The sequence below is a fragment of the Necator americanus genome, chromosome II (genome assembly GCF_031761385.1).
Source record: "Necator americanus strain Aroian chromosome II, whole genome shotgun sequence".
Lineage (NCBI taxonomy): Eukaryota > Metazoa > Nematoda > Chromadorea > Rhabditida > Ancylostomatidae > Necator > Necator americanus.
The window spans coordinates 14,088,781-14,111,509 of NC_087372.1; the positions used below are offsets into that span (position 1 = coordinate 14,088,781).

The 22,729-nt window shown below is 43.7% G+C and overlaps 5 protein-coding genes across 11 annotated transcripts; 1 reads left to right on the top strand and 4 right to left on the bottom strand.

Moving 5' to 3' along the window:
- Positions 1–579: 579 nt before the first annotated feature.
- On the bottom strand, positions 580–1,446 carry RB195_017790 (uncharacterized protein; the record flags this gene model as incomplete). Its single annotated transcript, XM_064184936.1, has 1 exon — positions 580–1,446. One exon carries the CDS (start codon positions 1,444–1,446, stop codon positions 580–582), a length of 867 nt encoding a protein of 288 aa, XP_064040817.1.
- A 94-nt stretch (positions 1,447–1,540) lies between these two features.
- On the bottom strand, positions 1,541–3,411 carry RB195_017791 (uncharacterized protein; the record flags this gene model as incomplete). 2 transcript variants are annotated; one of them, XM_064184937.1, is made up of 2 exons in its annotated part: positions 1,541–2,842; positions 2,971–3,411. In XM_064184937.1, 2 exons carry the CDS (start codon positions 3,409–3,411, stop codon positions 1,541–1,543), a joined length of 1,743 nt encoding a protein of 580 aa, XP_064040818.1. The 2 variants fall into 2 exon arrangements, with proteins under 2 accessions (XP_064040818.1, XP_064040819.1); XM_064184938.1 differs by having other exon boundaries at positions 2,971–3,135.
- A 1,028-nt stretch (positions 3,412–4,439) lies between these two features.
- RB195_017792 (uncharacterized protein) lies at positions 4,440–12,990 on the top strand (the record flags this gene model as incomplete). 2 transcript variants are annotated; one of them, XM_064184939.1, is made up of 6 exons in its annotated part: positions 4,440–4,545; positions 4,616–4,758; positions 4,809–4,979; positions 5,044–5,145; positions 5,212–5,271; positions 12,853–12,990. In XM_064184939.1, the coding sequence occupies 6 exons, from the start codon at positions 4,440–4,442 to the stop codon at positions 12,988–12,990; spliced, it is 720 nt and encodes a 239-aa protein (XP_064040820.1). The 2 variants fall into 2 exon arrangements, with proteins under 2 accessions (XP_064040820.1, XP_064040821.1); XM_064184940.1 differs by lacking the exon at positions 4,440–4,545 and having other exon boundaries at positions 4,663–4,758.
- Positions 12,991–13,224: 234 nt separating this feature from the next.
- RB195_017793 (uncharacterized protein) lies at positions 13,225–17,618 on the bottom strand (the record flags this gene model as incomplete). 3 transcript variants are annotated; one of them, XM_064184941.1, is made up of 9 exons in its annotated part: positions 13,225–13,325; positions 13,428–13,530; positions 14,219–14,327; positions 14,418–14,581; positions 14,673–14,761; positions 16,502–16,634; positions 16,688–16,765; positions 17,283–17,441; positions 17,529–17,618. In XM_064184941.1, the coding sequence occupies 9 exons, from the start codon at positions 17,616–17,618 to the stop codon at positions 13,225–13,227; spliced, it is 1,026 nt and encodes a 341-aa protein (XP_064040822.1). The 3 variants fall into 3 exon arrangements, with proteins under 3 accessions (XP_064040822.1, XP_013292931.2, XP_064040823.1); XM_013437477.2 differs by having other exon boundaries at positions 13,225–13,530; XM_064184942.1 differs by lacking the exon at positions 13,225–13,325 and having other exon boundaries at positions 13,503–13,530; positions 14,219–14,308.
- A 206-nt stretch (positions 17,619–17,824) lies between these two features.
- Positions 17,825–21,498, bottom strand: RB195_017794 (uncharacterized protein; the record flags this gene model as incomplete). 3 transcript variants are annotated; one of them, XM_064184944.1, is made up of 4 exons in its annotated part: positions 17,825–17,949; positions 18,538–18,643; positions 18,752–18,912; positions 21,486–21,498. In XM_064184944.1, the coding sequence occupies 4 exons, from the start codon at positions 21,496–21,498 to the stop codon at positions 17,825–17,827; spliced, it is 405 nt and encodes a 134-aa protein (XP_064040824.1). The 3 variants fall into 3 exon arrangements, with proteins under 3 accessions (XP_064040824.1, XP_064040825.1, XP_064040826.1); XM_064184945.1 differs by lacking the exon at positions 21,486–21,498 and adding an exon at positions 18,973–18,997; XM_064184943.1 differs by lacking the exon at positions 21,486–21,498 and having other exon boundaries at positions 18,752–18,904.
- Positions 21,499–22,729: the final 1,231 nt, after the last annotated feature.

Genomic DNA, 22,729 nt, shown 5'->3' on the forward strand with positions numbered 1-22,729 from the left:
TCTCTAAATGGGGAACTATCCACACTCACACCATTGCTACTCCTCCAGTATTTTTGTGTTTCACTGCCTGATAAGCAACATCAAGGGCGCGAATCAAGCTACAAAAAACATACTCCAGACCATCGCTGCCAAAGAGATTGAACTTATTTCATCTGTGGAGATTGCCGATCGTGTAGCATGGCGGAGGATGCTAGATGAGTGATGGTATAGACGTGACTTCGTGTACGTGGAGTGGGTCCCGTGCACAAGCCACATACAAAAATTGATGACGACAGATTTAAGATGTGGTCGGCGTAGAAGCCAAAACGCCATCCCTTTTACTTCTATTCTAAGTGAACCACAGAGATGATTGGAGCTAGTGATGGTCCCACCTCGATAGCAACCGCTGTATGACTGCGTCACGTGGAGAGCAGCCACATGCGCAGCAGCACCAGGTTTAAGGTTGTTTTGACCTGACTGAGCATGTTGTCAGTTATCTACCAAACTTTTAGTGGTACCTACAGGTACAGGAAACGCTGCAGTCACTACGTCAAGGACAGGTACAGGCAAGAACTTGCTGCGTTGCTCTAATCACCTTGATCACCTTGACTCCCGTTGATCTTCGAACTGGTCGAGCGGGCGCCAGTAATTCTTCCACTTGTCCCGATGGCGTGCCAGAGTAGCCCAGTGGTTCCTCTTTTCGCGTGGGACACGAAGAGCATCATATTTTTCTTTGAAGGACTTCGTGAAGAAATCTGACCATCGGGTCGGCGGTCTTCCTGTAGTGCGCTTAATATCGCGGGGAACCCAGTCGCTCACGGCTCTGGTCCAACGGTTGTCATTAAAGCGCATCACGTGTCCGGCCCACCTTATTTTACCTTCCTTGGCAAACGCGGCGGCGTCTCTAATCTTCGATCGCTGAGATCGTGGGAGAGAACTTCGAATCCCGTCCCTCACTTGCGTGAAACGGGATACTCCTAGCATCACTCTCTCAATTGCGCGTTCAATGACGCTCACCGCGTTTTCTTCCTGCTTGCGAAATGCCCAGGTTTCCGAAGCATAGGTCAAAGCAGGAAGCACGGTGGTGTTGAAGAGGTGAGCACGGAGCCGGGTGTTCCTGGTCTTCTTCACTACATCCTCGATGCTCTTGTACGCTCCCCAAGCTGCTCGTCTCCTCCTGGCCAGTTCGAGGGTCAGGTCGTTCATCATGTTCAATTCCCGACCCAGATAAACGTAGCTGGTGCATTCGGATATGTTCTTTCCGTTGAGCGTGAAAGGGGCATCCGAGACCCATCCGTTCCGCATGAACATCGTCTTTTGTAGATTCAGCTGAAGACCGATGCATCCACATGTTTCGTCGAATTCGGTCAGCATTCGTTCCGCTTGGCTGATGCTAGGTGTTATCAGTACGATGTCATCAGCAAAGCGCAAATAGTGTAGTTGCCGACCATCAACCTTCACTTCCATGTCGTCTCATTCCAACTTTCGCATTACGTTCTCGAGGGTGGCTGTGAATATTTTCGGTGAGATTGTATCACCCTTTCAGACCCCCCTCTTCACGTTAATGATGATATTCTTGTAGAATGGCGAATTTCCGGAGGTTGCTGTACAACTCTCGAAGTACCTTCAGGTACTGAGTAGGGACGCCTTGATTGTCCAAGGCTTCTTCGGCCGCTTCCGTCTCAACTGAATCAAAGGCCTTCTTCAAGTCGATGATGGTGAGACAAAGCGGCTTGCACTCTCGTGATACCTCGATGAGTTTCGAAACAGTGTGAATGTGGTCAATCGTGCTGAATCCTTTTCGAAACCCTGCTTGCTCGCATGGCTGTCCTTCATCCAAGACTTTTTCAATCCTATTAAGGATTACTCTTGTAAAAAGCTTGTAGATGACGGACAGTAGGCAGATTGGACGATAGTTGCCGATGTCATGTGGATCTGCCTTTTTATACAACAGCACGGTCTTGCTGGTCTTCCACTGTTTAGGGACCTTGCATTCCGACTGATAACGTGTAAAGAGCCTCGCCAGGGTGTTGATGAGTACTGGCGAAAGGCTCTTCAGGTGTTGTGGTCTTATTCTGTCGGGACCGGGTGCCGTACGATTTCTTACTGACATGATAGCATGTCGTAGTTGGGACGGAAAAACCTCTGGAATGACTTGTCCATTTTCCCTCAGATGGTGAGGAGGTAAGTGGACATGGCTGTCGAAGAGATCAGAGTAGAAGTCGTAGATGATTTTCTCCATCCCCCTTCTCGATGCAATGGCTGTTCCCTTTGGGTTCCGGAGAGCAGTCATCCTCGTCTTGCGACTGGCAAAGTCTCGACGGGCATAGCAGATGCTTTTCCCCGCCTCTGCAGCTTCAGCCAGCACTTCTGCTCTTCTCTCTTTAAGGTCTTCCTTTATCGCCTCTCTGCAAAGCCTTGCGAGCTCGGACGTGAGTTCTTGGTTCCCTGCGGCTCGTGCTGCTCCACGCTGTATCAGTTCAAAAGTTTCAAGAGACAGGCGCCTCTTGGTGGTTTTAAAACTCTCAGCCTTCTTCGCGCAGTCGTGAAGGTGTTCATCAAGCCGATCATATTCCTCGTCGATGTTGTCCATTGCGGAATCTTCCCAAGAGCCGGCTAGCGTAGCGAAGAGATCCCAGTTGATGGTAGTCCTGGGATTTCTCTCTCTGAACTTGGCGGCTTTCTTTGCTCTCCTTGTGAAGGAAAATTTTCCTCGGAGGAGGCGATGGTCCGATCCCGTATAGAACTTCGGTACAACACCGACGTCCGTCAGGCAGAACCTTTTATTGACGATGATGTGGTCTATTTCATTACGATACCCTCCACCGGGTGACTCCCACGTCCAGCGTAGAGAGGAGGGCTTCTGGAATTGCGAGTTCCCATGGATGGTCTTAGTCGTCATGATGAACTCGGAGAGCCCCTCCCCTGGTCATTCCATTGCAGGCCGTTGGTCCCGATGTGAAGTTCCTCCGGCGTTCTTCTTGGGCCAACCTCAGTGTTGAAATCGCCAATTATGACCTTGTAGAAGGCATGGTCTTCTCGGTAGAACTTCTCCAGGTCCATATAGAAAGCTTCGACTTCTTCTTCTTCGTAGCTTGATGTTGGAGCGTTAGCGACGAAGATAGTCAAAGCTGATGTTGGGCCACATCTTCTCATCCGCAGACGTCCGATTCGGGTCATAAGTTGTTCAAAAGAGTCGATGTTCTTTGCCATACTCGTGTTGACGAGGACGCCAACTCCACCAACACCTCTACTGTCGCATGTTCCTAAGAACAGTTCTTCTCCAGTTTCATATACGGCGTTGAGAGGGTGACGTCGTCTCGTCTCGGTCAGCCCGATGACGTCGTATTTGATCTTCTTGGCTTGCATCATCAGATCTTCGATGGCCGCTTTCGATGCAAGCGTACGTGCGTTATAAGTACAGATCGCCATCCTAGTCCTTTTCCGTTTTGGTAGCCTACATGACTCCCGCAACCCCGTCCTACCTGGCGCTACCGTACCAGGCTTTCCTCCGGAATCAGGAGACTCTTTTCTATTACTGTGTTTTGCGTAAAAATTTTAAAACCCATGGGCAGGTTGCAAGCCTCTAGTCCCATGAGTTTCTGGGAGAACTTTCGTTCTCCCGGAGTGGACATGTGGAGCTTATTTGTTGGAGGCGACTCCAAACCGCCTCCCTTGCACCTCCCAGTCACTTGATTGCAGGCTTTTGGCCGGACCGACGTGCGGGATACAAGGATGTCATGAGTCAGTCCTGGCTCAACAGAAACAGGGAGTCCATCCCCTGAATCCACCTACGTCTCAGGGCAAGCACAAGGTCGCTTTTGGTCCGCGATTAGCCCCCTATCCGCCACCGGGGGACGCGCCACGAAGCCTCGCGACTACCCGGCTGTGATCCCTCTTGTGAGGGAGATCCGTGGGTTGCTCTAATAAAGTGGAAAAATAAAAACCCGGATCGAAGGCTTATTGAGCATTTCTGAGAACATTGTGAGCAACACTGACAGGGGCGGGATAGGTGCAAAAAAACCGACAACAGACACCCAATGGAGGAATTTTGGAAGCTGCCGCAGATTTCGGGCTTTCAATTTCAAGTCTGCTCTTGTCCGCGGGTTATCTTGGTTGCTTGTCTTATCATGTGTCATTGCACAAAGAGCTGATCACTCGGCATGAGTTTTTCATGAAATTTGATTTCTTCTTCCTTCTGAATTTAAGTTTCTTTGGAACGCTGGGGAATTTAATTGTCAGTTTAATCCAATTATAGCAAAATAAATCTAATCAGTCTCTTCGAAGAAAATGTTTACAACAGTACAAATGACCAAATGAAAACGCGTAAACTGGATTAGCGACGAAATCAAGAAACAACTCTTTACAACTTCAGAAATGATGAAATGCATTTTACACTCCCTATTTTAAAAATCATACAGATTTAAATAATTGCTTGATCGGGTAAACTAATCAATGTGATGTCCAACATCTATCCCTTTCCTGCATTTGCAAATGTTTTACATTTTCGTCAAAACCCTTGCAAAATATGCCAAGATATCTACTTACTACTGGAGCAAATTCAACGTTAGAAATTGAAACAAACTCTACCTTTGATTTTAAGTTACGAGAATCCCTAGATAGAATCATGTTGAAGGAGCTTCGACGAAAGGCGGGGCCTTTACCCAAGAGATCATCACTGAAATGGCTCAGAACAACGAACGGCCAATAATTTTTGCATTGTCAAATCCTACAAAGAATTCTGAATGCACTGCGGAACAAGCCTTTAAGCTGACAAACGTAAGTTTTAGGCTTACCTTTCAGTCTCCAGAAAGGCTGTAATATTGCAGGGCAAAGTACTGTTCGCATCTGGTTCTCCATTCGAAAACGTTGAAGTGGACGGGAAAATATATAAACCAGGTCAAGGAAACAATTCTTATATTTTCCCCGGGGTCGCATTAGGTGCTGTGTTGTTTAAAGCAAAGCACATCCCTGACAAAGTGTTCCTTTTAGCCGCTCGTGTGAGTAGCGAACTTTATCGCTTTTTTCGATTGTATGCAACAAAGAGAAGGCCCCTTTGTTTAGAAAGTAGCTGCATTAGTTCCTGATAAATCACTTTTCAAATACTGTCGAATTTATCCGCGCCTTAAGAACATACGTGAAATATCTGTCCAAATTGCCATGGAGGTATTGACCTTACAGTCTAACAAGGAAATTCCGTTCAAGTAAACGTCCAAAAGGAAACATTTGCAGATTGGCAACTACTTCTACCACCACAACTTGGCGACACTTCATCCTGAGCCCGAAGATATGGTGAGAATTTTGTACAGATTCGCAAGACAGACTACAAATTTGTTACATATTTGATTTTTGATGCCTTGCTTTTGTCATCAGAGAACTTCTTCCTGCAGAGTCTTTATGATGACCGCCGACCTGTTGCTCTATAACAACTGCTACTTATATGCAACTAAACTTATAGAGTGGGTGCTGGAGACCAGTTTTCTATATCCTAATTTTTCTATATCTGGGTTTTCTATATCCTAATTGAACAGACCGAGACGGTAGTTTAGTGGAATTATTATTATTACTAGTCTGAATTTCGGAATTCCTGCGGCGTTTCTTTCTTTCCATCACTGATCAATGAAAGTAAATAATAGTGGCATTTTCTTTAAAATAAGAATTGTGCTTTTCTACGAACGCCTTCTTCTTTCTTTTTTCTTAGATTTAGGCGAAAGACTTCATAGTTTTCTTTATATTTGCGCCATTTCCACATTTGAAAAACATTCAAACTTCACCTTCAAATATTCCTTCGATACCAACATATTATAGACACAATTTGAAAGCATTGCCCTAAGTGTGGGTTTTCTTTTTGTTTTTCCCCCAACAGTTATCACAGAGTGATGTTTAACATAAACGTGAACAAACTTATCGCAGTGATAAAGGTAACGCTTTGAGTCAGATCATGTAAACAAGTTCCCTAATATTTAAGCAGCCGTTTGCATGCGTGTTTCCACTTTCTGGGGAAGGCATGTTACCAACCCAAACATGCAAGAAAATAGAGACGCGGCGGCGTCATAGAAGTGAAGCGCAACACGGGCAGCAGCACCAGCTAATGCAATGAAACATTCACATTTCGTGACATACACACGAAATTGACGCTATTGCACTACGCAGCAATCTCACGCCGTTGGACCCGCGTCACCCCATTTTACTTGGCGCCGGCGCACCAATCCGACGCTGCGGGAACCGTCGCACCCCATTTTGTAGCTATCATAGCTATATGATAGCTATAAAATGGGTTGCGACGAAAGACTCAAAGAGAGAGGAGCAGGAGTGCTGGCTGAAGCTGCAGAGGCGATGAAAAGCATCCGCTACGTCCGTCGAGACTTCGCCAGTCGCAAGACGAGGATGACTGCTCTCGGGGACCTGAAGGGAACAACCACTGCATCGAGAAGGGAGATGGAGAAAATCATTTACAAATTCTGCAGCAAAAATTCAGCACGATTGACCACATTCACACTGTTTCGAAACTCATCGAGGTATCACGAGAGTGCAAGCCGCTTTGTCTCACCATCATCGACTTGAAGAAGGCCTTTGATTCAGTTGAGACGGAAGCGGCCGAAGAAGCCTTGAACAATCAAGGCGTCCCTACTCAGTACCTGAAGGTACTTCGAGAGTTGTACAGCAACCTCCGGAAATTCGCCATTCTACAAGAATATCATCATTAACGTGAAGAGGGGGGTCTGAAAGGGTGATACAATCTCACCGAAAATATTCACAGCCACCCTCGAGAACGTAATGCGAAAGTTGGAATGAGACGACATGGAAGTGAAGGTTGATGGTCGGCAACTACACTATTTGCGCTTTGCTGATGACATCGTACTGATAACACCTAGCATCAGCCAAGCGGAACGAATGCTGACCGAATTCGACGAAACATGTGGATGCATCGGTCTTCAGCTGAATCTACAAAAGACGATGTTCATGCGGAACGGATGGGTCTCGGATGCCCCTTTCACGCTCAACGGAAAGAACATATCCGAATGCACCAGCTACGTTTATCTGGGTCGGGAATTGAACATGATGAACGACCTGACCCTCGAACTGGCCAGGAGGAGACGAGCAGCTTAGGGAGCGTACAAGAGCATCGAGGATGTAGTGAAGAAGACCAGGAACACCCGGCTCCGTGCTCACCTCTTCAACACCACCGTGCTTCCTGCTTTGACCTATGCTTCGGAAACCTGGGCATTTCGCAAGCAGGAAGAAAACGCGGTGAGCGTCATTGAACGCGCAATTGAGAGAGTGATGCTAGGAGTATCCCGTTTCACGCAAGTGAGGGACGGGATTCGAAGTTCTCTCCCCACGATCTCAGCGATCGAAGATTAGAGACGCCGCCGCGTTTGCCAAGGAAGGTAAAATAAGGTGGGCCGGACACGTGATGCGCTTTAATGACAACCGTTGGACCAGAGCCGTGAGCGACTGGGTTCCCCGCGATATTAAGCGCACTACAGGAAGACCGCCGACCCGATGGTCAGATTTCTTCACGAAGTCCTTCAAAGAAAAATATGATGCTCTTCGTGTCCCACGCGAAAAGAGGAACCACTGGGCTACTCTGGCACGCCATCGGGACAAGTGGAAGAGTTGCTGGCGCCCGCTCGACCAGTTCGAAGATCAACTGTGTCAAGGTGATCAAGGTGATAACTATCTGACGCTGGGTGGACCCGTTCGGCTTCCGAACTCCGGAATGGGGAATGTAATACGTGTCAGCCGAATTTCGATTTTGTCCTTGAACTATTTCGACCAGAATATAATCATTTATAATTTTACCAGGACGAGTGTAGTATGGCGGTTAGTGGTTCCGCTGCCTGCACGATTGGTCAGAGGTTCGAACCTACCCTAGTGCTCACCAAGCCTTTCACTTCTACGGGGTCGATAAATTGGTACCAGACTTATCTGGGGGGATAAGAACACTGACTTGACACATCCGCTAGCCACCGCAAGTCATTGTAGAGGCCAGTTACACGTTCGTGAACCTCTAAAAGGATAAAGGATAAAGTCACTGGCGTATCAATCCACTCGGGATGCGCCAACGCGTTTTAGTGGAATTCATAATCATTGAGGTTTTGGAACGCGTATTGGCCTTTATGATGACTTGCGGGGGCCAACCGATGATCAAGTCAGTGTTTTTATTCTTCCAGACAAGTCTGGTACCAATTTATCGACCCCGGAGGGATGAAAGGCTTGGTTTGCGCTAGGGCGGTTTCGAACCCTCGGCCGTGCGGCTACAACGGACCTCTAACCGACTGCGCCACACCCGACGGTTTGAATGGTCCAATGGTCTAGATAACTATTACGGATCTCCTACTCAAACGCATTCCTGAATTTGAGGGAGATAATATTCGTTTGGTACTTTTAGGTATACCCGACATTTTGCAGATTTCAGCTTTCTGAATTGAAAGACCAAATTCCTTCCCGGTCTGCTTCCTAGCGATGGTTTTTGGCCTCCTGTGTCAAAGAAAAAGTTCTTCGAATTGTCCGGTGTTATTATTTCAGATACTTCCTTCGGTAGTCATCAGGAGTACTTCTCTTTCATTTCTTTTCCAATGTGAACGGAACCTTCAAGTATGTGGTTGGTGCCGTGATTACCATTAGCACTGTGAGGATTTGTGTGCTCATGGTTGCGGGCATTACCGCATTGATTCCAAGTAGTAGTGCTATTTCTTGCAGTTAGTACGGTACGCGGTCACCACAGTTATATTTAGTTGTGTTTCCTTCGTTTAAACTGGAAATGCAAAGTCTTACAACGTGCATCCTGCCACATTTAGGATAATTTGGTTTCTGACAACCATAAATGTTGTGCTCTCCTGAGAAACACTTCCAGCATTGTCATTCCAGCTTCTTTTACCATATTTCGCCTTGAGCTATCGGTAACTGTCCAGTAGTCGCTGATGTATGATTTGGACTGTGGCAAAAACAACAGAATTTTCCCAATCTTGGATGTTCCGTAACATCTAGACCGTACATCTAGACCGTAATGTCTTCGGTTCGAATGGTTTTCAAACTTGACACAATCTTTTAAGCGTGCGTCTACAAACTTTTTTGCATTAATTTCCTTTTCAAGACGATCAATAACATCTTCGATTTTCACTTTGTTTTGATCTGAATGGTCACAAGAACATTTTTCGTGATAGTGTAAGGAAATTCCTCCACTATTTTCTCTGTCCACGTTGCATCTTGCGCTTGTGGTATAATTTGGCTTGCAGAGACCATTTGATTCAAAAGCATTCAAATTCTGTCGAATGCTTTTGAATTCGACCCTCGAATGTGCGCATACATTTGTCAGCAACATTCTCCGCTGCTGGCCAATTAATCAATTTTTGCACTATTTTTGCTCTGTTGATCGATCTATTGCCGTACTTCTTTCTCAAAGCGTTAATCATCCATTTTTATTGCTCTTGTTCGACTGTTCGATTGAATCTTGGCATGTTGAAACGTAGTTTCAACATGCCAAGATTCAATCGAACAGTCGAACAAGGGCAATAAAAATTCAAGATTCAAGGATTGATAATCGATAATGCCGAAACGTTAGCTGTTATATAATAAAGAAGATCAATACCAATCTCGTCTATAGCTCAAGAAAATCAATTAAAAACTACATCCATTTTTAATTTTGAGGGATCAGTGGTATCCCTTTTATGGCTGTTTCTGGTCTTCCTTTGAGGTTATCTCTAAGTAACAGAATTTTTTCGACTGTACTTAAAACCTTAGTTTACTCAACGAGCGTTTCGTACATTGTCCAAGACTCTGGGAACTTCTCTGCGTACCCGTAGAATCATGGCAACCTTAGTTGCTTTGGTTTGGGAGTACCACATATAAAATCTTCATCGTCTTCTCTACTTCTTTTGGAATTTGAGTTGTTCTCTGAGACCCAAATGAGGTCATTTTGTGTAGGAGGACTTTCTTCGGTTTTCTCCGCGCAAATTACTCTACTTCTTTCAAAATTGGAGTTATTCCCTGAGATCCAAATGAGGTCATTTTGTGTAAGAGGAGTTTCTTTGGTTTTCTCCGTCGCAAATTACTCTGCTGCGTTCTGTTAATCTGCGTAAGTGTCATTTATCCCTGCAAGTTCTTGTTTTCCCGGATCTCTATGAGTTACTTCCATTTTCGTGATAAGTTTTACCATGTGATTCCGTGCGGTGAATCTGGCACTAAAAAAATATATATATATATAAAAAAAAAAAAAAATATATATATATATATATATATATATATATATATATATATATATATATATATATATATATATATATATATATATATATATATATATATATATATATATATAGGCTGGACAGAAAGTCTTGTCATCCATTTTTCGAAATTTCCAGAAGTGTCCATTTTTGGGCGGAGTCCATGTTGCCACATGTTGTAGTTGTAGAACATTCTCGAAGCTTCTGCACAATAGGTATGTATTGCCGGGGGCCTTCCTTAGCTTTGATCAAGATGTTAATTACGCACGAGCAATTTCGAGCTATCATCCTCTATGAATGGTGTGGCGGCATTGGAGCAACGGCAACAGCCCGCAACATCAACAGCAGATTGGGCGAGGGGACCACCACTGTCAGGACTGTCAAGTGCTGGTGCTCTCGCTTGCAGGCAGAGATATCGACTTCGAAAAAAAGCCTCAGTCGGGACGCTTCACATTGACGAAGACTCCGCCATTCTCGACACTGTCAAGGAGGATCCGGAGATCAACACCCGCAGGCGAGACTCGGGTGTAGCCACTTAACAATCGTCAGTCGTCTCCAGCCGCTCGGCTACAGAAAAGTGAAAAGGTCGATGGATCCCTCTTACCTTGATGGATGGCACCCGGTTTACTCGGGTATCCATCAGTCAATCTCTCCTTCACCCACAACTAAGGGAGTGTCTCGAAGATCTTATTACTAGAGATGAGAGTTGAGTCCTCTCCGACTCTAACGCGCACCGTGCCGTGTGGCTCCCTCGAGGAGAAGACCCGCTGACGCAAGCTAAATCGGACTTAAACCCCAAGAAATGTCTCCATTGCTGCTTCTGGGATTTAGGAGGAATCCTGTTTTATGAGATGCTCTCAATATATCTGTCAGTGCCTGGATATTCCTCATACTTTTCTACATCTGTTTCTGAGGGTTTCATCTTCTCTAAGTATTGTGATCATCCAGACTTTTTTTGCATCAAGCATTATAGGCTTTTTTTTTTTTGAAAAACTAGTGCCATTGTGACGCAAGAAAATTCCTTGCCTGCAGCAATGGTACTCTGCAGGCAAGGACTTCCCACTGCAAAAGAAATAAGCTCAAGCAGCAAGGGTGGGCTGGACTTTATTAAGCAGCTATGAATTTGCTGCTGTCAGCGAAGAGTGGGGTGGAATTTGTGATCCGTTTGAGGATCTCGACTTTTATTAAATTTGGTCGACCCAGCAAAATGTGTTGATGCGAAGGAAATTACAGTTTCCTCTTTTTGCACTTTAGAAGTGTTGTGCTTGTGCCCTAGTGTATGGTGTTTCATTTGTTAAATATTCATTATCGGACGAACTATGACAATGTGCTCAATAGAAGCCACAAAAAAGAAATGACCGACGTAGGCGGTCGTATCTTTGCAAGATTCGCGTGAGGTCATCTTGATAATGTTCAAAATATAGGTCCATACAATACCAAAACAATGGATTCACAACGGATAGACTATATGGAATTGTGCACAAAAGGAAATATAAGTATACAGGATTTGGGTCTTGATCCAAACATCCATCCAGGACAGTGACCGTTTCTATTCCAGCGTCCTGGACACATTTTGTGAAGGAATCTGCTTCGCAAAGCTTCTTCTTGGTCTTCAGTCCAACATAACTAGACACACGTTAATGGAATTTCCTTCTGCATTCTTCGTCTTTCAGAAATGCCATCCCGGCACTGGTTCGATAGGAATCCCTCGGTTTCTCTTGTGAAACCGTATCCTGAAGCTGAGAAGAATTGTAATGGTCAGGGTTGATTACGACGTCCCAAACAGCTCTAGATTTCTGAACTTCTGACTGAGAAATGTTCCTCATCAGTGCGAAATTTGATAGTTCTCATCTTCCGGCTGTGCAGCTCTTCAGGCGTGAAGACGACTACTGTTATCCGACGTGCGCAAAGTTTGACAATAACAATTTCCTAGAATATCGGACTTTTGTTCAAGTTTCATCTTCGTATTCACATCGATTCCGGAAATGACCACCTGCTGTCAGTGTATTTTAGGCATGAACGCATTGATTAATCATATAAGGCATCCTAATTATTGTCTCTAGCGATTTCCGTTGGTCCATGAACACTTTCGCTCTAGAATTCACGATATCACAGTCGTAAAAAGGCACATCTAGGCGATGTTGAGCCGAAAGCCGAGAAACCAGCTTGTTGTAATTGTTCCTCGCGGCTATCGCGCAGCCATCTATCTTCTTTTCATCAGCACCGCCGCAGTAGATGGCGTAGTCTCCAATACTGATGACGGTCAGGTCACTGACGCGTATTTCCCGTAGTGCAGCAAACGACATATATCGTGGAAGCCTAGAGAGGGTGGCTTGTTGGAATTCACAGTGTTCGGCAGTTCAACGCAGCGAACAAATGGATGTTCAATGAGGTGATGAACGACAGCATCTTTTTGCAATACATGAACATCTTGCACCATATAATTGAGCAGGTCATATAGCTTGTATGTTCTCAAAGTGTACACTCGAATGCTTGATTGCGTTTATTGAAGACAGGGCCTCCACGTGTAAGTAGCAATCAGATTTGTATACGTGGCGCCAATACTTTGCATTCGACTAATGTTTAAGTATTCGACTGAGGTGCCGTGAAGAGCAATTATTAGTTTATGAGGGTGAATTTCCAGGAAATGTACATTCGAATGAACATCTATTCATCCCAATACACGGATTTGATCAACAAACCATACGAGTGGCCTCCGCAAGACTCGAAACATGGATTCCCGGTTCCATTACTCGAGCGATTATCAATGGAAGACGAGTGATCTAACTTATCTTTGAAAAACTTAATTTGTCATTTGCAGTATGAACACTTCGTATGGTGTACATTCCGAGTTTTCAACATACCTGTTATAAATAATACTTCCGATGCACACACAATATATCGTGTGCTCGTATGAGTGTAAGCATAAGTCTAATGCGCGATGAATTTTTCTTTTTTCTAACGGCAGGAATAATAACAACATAAACAATAGAATAACAGCTGGAAAACACAATACTTATGTAATAATCCTTGGTGAACCTCCAACCTCACTGACAATTATATCTCTTATAGCAAAGGAAGTGCTAGGATTGACATCTTGTGGAATTTCAAAGTGATCTTCAATTGATTCAAGATTGAAAATAACTTTCGGGGGGAATTTAAAGTATCGACAAAGTTGCTGGAGAAAACCGACTACATTATTATTTTCTACAAAAATACATGCATTAGGACCAGCATCGAAGCTATAGGCTGCACGTCTTCGATTGCCGGAGTTGAATTCATTCACGGCGCGGACTACATACCACGAAGCATCAGACATATACTGAAATTGATAAGAGTTAGCTGAATCAGTAAGATCAACACGACAGGAAGCACAGTGCAATTGCGTACGCAGCTTCTCTGGAGGCGGTGTGATGTAGCGTAGCGGACAGGAGCGTAGTGGAACACTTGTTGGCAGCACCCATCGCTGCAGTATGCGATGGTCTCACCTCGATTCCAACTGCTGCCTTCACCGCGCCGTTTCGAGCGCGTACGCAAATGCACCGTGCTTCACGATTTTTTGACCCGAATATTGTACTGTTGATACTCGGTTGTTAGTTAACATGGCCTTTTCAAAAGGGCACACACAGTACTACTGTCTGAGTTTCTAATCTTTTCCCAAACTTTCTTAACTAACTCATATATCTCTCTCTATATATATGTAATGAAAGCAGTGTATTCTACGCGAATATCAGTGCGTGAATCTGATCTTTCAACGTGGTTCCAAAAGTGATTGAAGAGGAGGAAGATCGAAACTAGTGGACAAAATCGCCAGTAACTTCAAAACCAACCGCCACGCGAAATTATCAGCTATTTCTCTAGAAATACGACAATATTCGGGACTTAGTCTCAATCTCAGTTAATCTTCTGATAGAGACCTTCTGGTTCTGTACATTTCAAATTTTAGGACCTTAATCTGTTCATTCGAGATGTTATGAGAGATAGAACTTGAGAAAAAGTAGGACACTAACCTTAAGAGGAGGGCACGTATCAAGACAAATTGCATGCAGTTGATTGCTGTCTGCCATAGTAATACGTGCAAACTCATCAAAATCGCGGGACTGAAACGCCACTTTCAACCTAAACTAAGGATGCCGCGGACAAAATGACATTATACATCCGCAGTAGGCAAAACAGACAGTAAACACTGGAATAGTGGAGAAGAAATACCTTTCAATTCGCTTTGGAACAACCTCGTTGATCCTATGTTTCAGTAATTCACTTGTTTCTACTGATCTGCGCATTCCAATGCTACTTCCAACTTCTTTTTCAGTGGGATCCAATACAACAATAAGTGCACGTAGTTCTGGCCACCAATTTTCGGGAAAAACTTGCTTAAAGTAACATTTTGGAAACTTTGTCAACATGGTGGTAAAATGAAGTTCTGTGTAGATGAAAAGAGAGAAACTATTTCAGCTTATTCACTTTGACTACACAATCGCTTCCAGACTGATCACTGCCGGAGTACCATTCCACTAATCCTCCAAAGACGCTACGGCATGCGCTACCGGAGCCTGGAAAAGGAAACGCACAAAAGTCAATGACACACAATATTGATACAAATTCAAATCTTAACAAGAGCAAATTCAAACGAAATATGATCTATAATATCTTGTTGAAAACAATCCTAAGTTCTACATGTTCAGTATATAAAGGCTGACTAGAAGAAATGCCTTCCCACGGATTTTTATAAGCAAAAAGTAGGGAGAACTTGCTTTGCAGACTTTTCATTGGAGGTAGCAAAAACACCGCAGTATAGTTTTTGTAAAGTCTATTATGTTGGAAAGATACCTATTTCCAATGTTGAAGAGACGATTGCATTCTAGAAGCGCTTAAAAGATATGCAGTCAAGTCAAAATGAAGTAAAGCATGGTGTAATTGTATAAGCGATTGCCCTCGAAGCGGAGCGGTAGAGATAACGGTTAGAATCGAGTTGGGACCATCGCGAGGAACGATGTCAGAGCGATGTTACAGTGAGGAACGATGTCAACGAGACCCCCACCCCAGATTCTAACCGCTGCACTCCGCCGAAGTGTTGCGAGTGCAACCACTTACGCGACGGCATTGTGCTTCATGTCGTTTTGACCCTACCATAAGTGAAGGTGACACCGCGGAAAGCAAAGAGAAGTCGTCATGAATTTTCCCATAATTTATCTTCGAGAAACACAAAACAAACCTTCAGAATAATCGCTATAACTAACTTAAAAAGGAATCCTAAGTCGACCCTAACACCTAGCACTAGAATTTGCCGATGTTGACGATTTTGTCGAAAAGTGGCAATGGATATCATGACCATGCAATAGAATAACGGGCTTAGTCTGTGTGTTTGTGTGTGTGGTGTGCTGTGGTGTGGTGTTTGTGTGTGAAACGAAATTCCAAAAAGGGGTTGCGACAGATTCCGCTTCGTTGGATTGGTGCCCCGGCGTCATGCAGCTATAAAATGGGCTGCGAAGGGTCCCGCGGCGTTGGATTAGTGCACCGGTGCCACATAGCTATAAAATGGGTTGAGACGGGTCCTGCGGAGTAGAAATGTTGCACAATAACTTCGTGTGCACGTCGCTAAAGGTAAATGGAACGTTGCAGCCGTTTCATAGCTCTGAGCACTGGGCCCGTCGTTTTTCACCTTTACGACTCCTCCGCGTGTCTATTTCCTTCTTCGTTCGCCTCATGTTGGTAGCATGATTTCCTCAGAAAGTGGAAACATGCTTGCAAACGGCTGCTTGAATAGTAGCGAACAGTTTACATGATCTGACGCAGAACGATATCGTTATCAGTAGGATGATGTCTTTCACGTCATTTTATGCCTAAACATAATTCTTTGAGAACTGTTGGGAAATATAGGAGTAAAACTCATATTTCGAGTAATGCTTCTAAATTTTGTCTATAATACTTTGGTAAGGAGTATTTGAAGCTGAAGTTTGAATGTTTTCCAAATATAGAACTGACGCATCTAGAAAGAAGACTATGAAATCTTTCGTCATTAGTTATAATAAAAACAGATGAAGAAAGATTGCCGGAGATAAAGAAGTCCAATTTCACAGAAAACGGCACTGATGTTAATTTTCGCCGATCATTGAAAGCGAACGAAGCAAACACCACACACAGAAAGTCTGAGGTCCGGCTTTAGCCGGACGTTCAGACTGGTTTTTAATAAATATGGTTATAAAGGGAGCATAGCGGAGCCTACCTACTATAAAGCTATGAGAATTCTTGTCTTTATCCCAAACTATTGAATGATTTGACAGAACGCCCACCTATTCTTGCCAGCGAAGAAACATCCACCATTGATAGATCGAATAGCTCTCCTATAGAAACAGCAATTGCTGCGAAGCCAGCAGCAGAAGATGCTAGACCTGCACCAACAGGGAAGTTTGTGGTGGATGAAACCTGAATACTCATGACAGGTTACGCACAAAAGCTGACGACTTCTCGCTGCCTACCTCAAACCCATACTCCGTCTCCAAGTGGGGACCCGTATTTTCATGACAAGATCGCCCTCGTATAAGCTGACGAGCGTACTAAATATAGAAAGCATGTGAATGTCCAGCAGAACAAATAGTTTCTCTGACCTTGTGTTAGCACTGCTTCATCGTTTTCGAAAAAAAAAAATTGAACTTTTTGTAAAAAGAGAGTTCGTCAAAACCATTATAAAACACACTACACAGAAAAAATCAGATGCGTTATAATACTCACGAAAGCGTAGAAATCACTGTATAAAAAATATCATAGCAACTATTGAACGAAATCTACTGGTATCTGTTTCAGACGTCTAATTGGATCAGAACGAAATAAAGGTCGGTGCAGTTGCGTAAGCAGCTACGATAAAAGCGGCGCGGTGGAGCTTAGCGGTTGAGATCGAGGCACGACTCTTGCTAGCATCACTCATCACTGCAGTTCGCGGTGGTTTATTTGATTCCATTCCAGCCGCAAGCCCCATTGCGCCGTTTCGAGCGCAGCCGCAGCTGAACCTAGTCCAATGTGATGTAAAAGAGCAACCTTACAACTGAATAGTCAGCACAAAAGAAATATCCTCACATCGAAACATTTTCGAAATCGTTTGCTCTTTTCTAAATCCACTGAAGTGTTGTTGACTGTGACAGAATCCGAAATCTTCGAAGAACATCGTAAACGTGTGCGGGCGACAAGGCCATCAATGTTAAGAGAAAGTGAACTATTGAGGGGGAGGATGAGATCCTAGAAAGAATTAAAAGGCTTCAAAAATATTAGAATTTGGAAAATCCAATTGCTGTAAAAGGTTTTCAGGAACGAAATCCAGCCAACCTCATTTCTTTTTCCCCAGTACTTAATCAAAGCTATATTGATGGGTACTTCAACTTCCACAGCTCGCTGCTCATCAAAATAACAATCCATTCTTAGTGCTAAAACGCAAGCAAAACTTCGAATGCAAGTAAATAGCAAATTATGTAATAGCGTTATTCACTCGTGTCGAAAGATAAACCTTCCAAAAATAAAACCATTTATAATATTTCAGCTGAAAGAACGGGGATATAAAACAAAGCGTTATAGCACAAAAGAAGAAAACTTAAACACATGTTGATAAATAGTAAAAACAGTGTCTATGCAAGTCGCCATATGATATGCAGCCCAGAGTCGGTTTCGACAATATCACTCATTTCTCCAATGTCTAAAGCAAACGATGCATCTTCGAACGGTTTCTGCATTTGACGCCGACCAAACATCCCTTAAAAAGATGTAAAATGAAGAAGACTGGAAAATATCTGTAAACACTTATATAAGCCGTGAAATAAAAAAGGCATACAAGTTCAACGAATAAAAGCCAAAATCGGAGACGAAGTTAAGCATGTTTCGGAATGCAGCAGAAATCAGCAGGAAAACTTAGAAATACGTCTCTAACTCCTAAGAATTGTGGGTAAACTTCGGAAATATGGGAAAAGCATCCGTTGTGGTGAAAGACGAATCACTTCCTCTATACTCGTCTCAGCTCGTTATTGAGATGACTTGACAAGAACGATCGAAATCAACACAACATAAACGTCAGTTGATTTTTTTTTTTGAGGTCATTATGGACAACTTCGAACAAAGGTAATTATCTGAGAAAAGGAACAAACTCGAAGTAGACAGGACGGATGTATTCATAAGAAAAGAGTTGGAAGCAAACTACTCACTATCTACAGCTAAACTATGAACGAGTTAGGTAACAAGAACGCATGAAAACAATGTTGTTAGAATTAGGAAAGAAAAGGCATAGTTAACAAGTTCCTCAGATAATTCGAAAATATCATCATCGGATAATGCGACGAAAACGTACCCAAATCTCCTCCTCTTTTGGCGGAGCTGCAGTCGCTGAACTGCTGCGCCAATTTTCGGAATGTTGCTTCGGGATTGTCAGAGCTTTTAATTTGCCTGATGTAGTCCTTCAAAATGTTACGTGCGTCTTCCTTACTTCGAGTAATGTTGTCCTGTCTCCAGCTCGACGGACGACGACTGCCTGAGTGTTTTACGAGTAGATGAGCCGCTCTCACCTGTGTGAGATCAGATCCTTTTCCGAACGCTGCTTCTGTAGGTCGTTCCCACTGACTTCGCCCAGTAGCTTGATTATAATAATATTCTTGATTGTTTGTACGACTCATACGCTTTTCCCATCCAGCAGGGAGAGGATTGTCTTGATCCGACATGCGACTGCCTAAACAAGACAGCTTACTAAGAAACAAGGATGACAACATAATGGAAAATGTTACAATACATAAAGTGTCGTGGTTTCCATTCATAAAATTTGCGGACCGCGTTGCTTAGTGCAGTTTCACAGATGTACTGGTATCTGCGAATGTAGAGTCTGGCCAAAACGACATGGACCACGAGTGTAGTTGCCGTGCATTTGCGTACGCGCTCGAAACGGCGCGGTGGAGGCAGCAGTTGGGACCGACACGGGACCGTCCGAAACTGCAGCAATAGCTGGTGCCAGTTTCAACATGCTCCAAGCCGCCACGCTCCACCGAAGCGCCTCGAGAGAAGCTGCGTACGTGCCTTATGTCGTTTTGACCCGTCCATAGTTAATGCACATTTACCACTTAGAGGAGAGCGAAGGTCATTGTTGTTTTATGAAGCTTGATTCTCAAGCCAAAACAACACTCGTGAGACATGTAAGGTCATATTTTGGCTTTGTCAATATATTTTTAACGCTGGAATTCTGTTCGGTGATAAACCAGGAGCAACTGCGTTCTTCTTTTCTTCCCTATGCACCTTAGCATGCGCTCGATGCTGGTGGTTGGGAAATGCTTTGAACCCGTATGTATTCTTCCCTTTAGCCTCTCTATCGTTGATGGGAAGTCTATCTGCTGTATTATCTATGCAGTCCTTTCCTTGATGTACAGGGTCACTGTGGGCCTACAGATTAGTGGGGGCTGGCTCCCTAAACTGCTAGGACAAAGAAAGCATTCGTAGGGTGATATTTCCTCCAAATTCCAAATCTTACCACACACATTTTGGTGAGTTTATCCCATGTCAAGTAGCATCGGTGGTAACGTATGGCATTTGCCTTGATTTTTACTAACACAAGGTGAAATTTCCTAAATTTCAATTTGCATTCGTTGTTTGCGCAACTAGACTGTCTTTAACGGCCCCCGCATCTCGAGCGAAAACCCCCGACAAATACCACGTCAAAAAACAAACAAACTATACACTTACCGGGCGGGGGGGTGAGGGTGAGCCACACGCAGGGACCCAGGACCCCCTAAATTGGTACCAGACCTGTCTGGGAGGATAAAAACACTGACTGGACACATCGGCTGGCCCCCGCAAGTCATTGCATAGGCCAACACGCATTCCAAAAACCTCAACGATTGCGAATTCCAGTAAAACGCGTTGGCGCATCCCTAATGGATTGATACGCCAGTGACTTTATCCTTTATCCTTTTTATTGTTGTAACCATTTATAACTGATTCTTGATTGGTTAATTGATTTATTCTAATTGAACCGAACTTTTGAGCGCTGGAACGTTCATAGAGTTTATCAACCGACAGCTTATTACTGGAGGTAAATAGCTGAGTCAATCGGAACCCTAAAACTTAAGCGTCGGTCTTCGAAGATCCATGTCATGTACGCTGAAGAGAAGAATACAAGAGAGCCTCGAAGTATCCCATTTCTTGAGAATTTTGTAACTCAGCAGGCTTCACAACCACTAAATCCAAAGGTTGTTTTTTTCGCAATAAATACTAGCTATTAGACTTAACTATTCACTTCTGGTAAGCTTGCTGGGAAGGTTTAGTAAAGTTAAGGCAGTAGAAATTCCAGCCCTGCCTTCCGTTTTTCATAACAGCTTCAGAATACATGTTAAATTTCCTCTAAGACTAACGCTTACGTTTTAAGGACCCGACTGTATCAGCTATCCACTTCCAATAATGATCTATCGATTGATGAACTATCACCTCCCGAAATGATTTTCTGCTTCTAAAATTGGAAAGCCATTTGTCACTTAATCGAGCATTTAAACAACGTTCGGGATCTTTTGACCTCAAACCGAACTCCATAACAATATATTCACAAATACAACTAACTGGAACATAAACTTCCAATTGAACATAACAATGAAGCAACGTATCACCCCAAAGACGCTTAAGGCACGTATTGGTCGACAACGACTTAGCACCACATCACCGTCTGACTGAGTTAGGCGCAGTGTAACGCGATCGCGTGCGGTACCCCCATATGATGGTACATACAGCGCACTTCTAGGCTAGTCGTATCACTGTAACGATAAACCTACATAGACGAACTACATATTATGGCATATATCGAACACATTACCATACTTTCAACAACATAAAGAAGATAGGACGACATGTTTAGTTAGAGGACTATTATCAGCAGTATTCTAGCATCTTAGGCTCTTAGACAGGCAGTTGTTAGCTGCTCCAACTGACGTAGTTGCTCACCTTCGTATTTTTATAGACGAAATTTAAGAGTACCTATGGTATTTCGCACTCGAAGGCCCAAAGTTGGGGCTACTCCCTTCTAATTCTACTTGAAAAAGGATTGAACAGAAAAAGTCCTTAAAGATGAAAATGCATCTGTATACGTAAGGGTTAAATATTTCCACGAACATGCTTCACGAAGTGAACAAAGATAAAACAAGTATGATGGGAAATCGTACACACTAACTCTAAAAAGAGAACCATATTCAGAAAAGAAATGAAGCACAAATCATCGCGAACTTCAATGAATCAACTTCACAACCGTAAAGAAAAGTTGTGACTAACCACTTTTCTTCATCCCAGAATTTGCATTTGGAAAAAAAAAGAATACCGTTTGAGATGCACATCAGAGCAAGATTCGTGCTCTAAAATTGATGCCTGTCCTCCCTTGCCCTCGATAGAGTAATGCATTCATATTCTCCTCAACATTTCCGGTCAGGGAATTATGTTATCTGCATATGATGAAATAAGCGCAAATGTTTCCCCCTTCTTTTTCTTTTTGTCGAATAATCCTATTGCAAGTGGACACAGATAGGATCCGAATTAAAATCAACACATTCACATCCGAAATGCCTGATTATCACCGAGAACGACGCTGAATTTGTCGAATCGTATAATTACGCTTTCGATTGTTAGGAGGAGAGAATAGGAAACGTGTATTAAGCGAAGGAAAGGCACACAATGCAGCAGACTTGGCTCACTCACACATTAAGAGCCAACAACAGGTACTTGTGGAAGGACTTATTAAGTGTAAGAGCAAGAAAGATAGAAGAAACATCGTACATTACTGCAAGTTATGAATAATCTAGAAGAGGTGCTTGCTAGGTACACTGGAACATAAGAGCACTATAATCCTGGTTTACAAAACGAGGTAATCCCTTGCATTCATAGTACGATTGACGAGATGACCCCGCATAAAGTGGACAAGCGCAGCAATGAAATCTATTTCACGCAGTTTGACTCAGACAATTCTATAGGTATTCAAGTGTTTCGGTGGGTATATCGATGACGTTGATTGTTAGATTTATAGGGCGTTTCCCGTTCTCGTGCGATACCTGCAAACTACGTTTCAAATCCTATTCATCACTGTAAAGAACCCGACTTCCCCGACCACTGTCTTTAGGTCCAAACTTCAACCGTGCGAACCATCCCATTAAGGGATGCGTTCGGTCAAAGCAAAGCATATATTGGAGGGGTAGAATCATTTGACAAACTCCAAACCCCAAGTTGAGTAAGGCGCTAATTCGATTTAATTGATTGGTTAATACTAGCCTTTTAGCGTCTCTTGGCGCAAAAGATGCCCGCGAGACAAAGCATGGCCAAAAGGGTAGTCCCGTAGTGCAGTCAACCGTGCAGTTCATAAAACAACAATGACCTTCGTTCGCCCCTCGGTGGTAAATGTGCGTTAACTATGGGGTCAAAACGACATAAGGCACGTACGCAGCTTCTCTCGAGGCGCTTCGGTGGAGCGTGGCGGCTTGGAGCGTGATGAAACCCTTGCTGGCACCACCTATCGCTGCAGTTTGCGA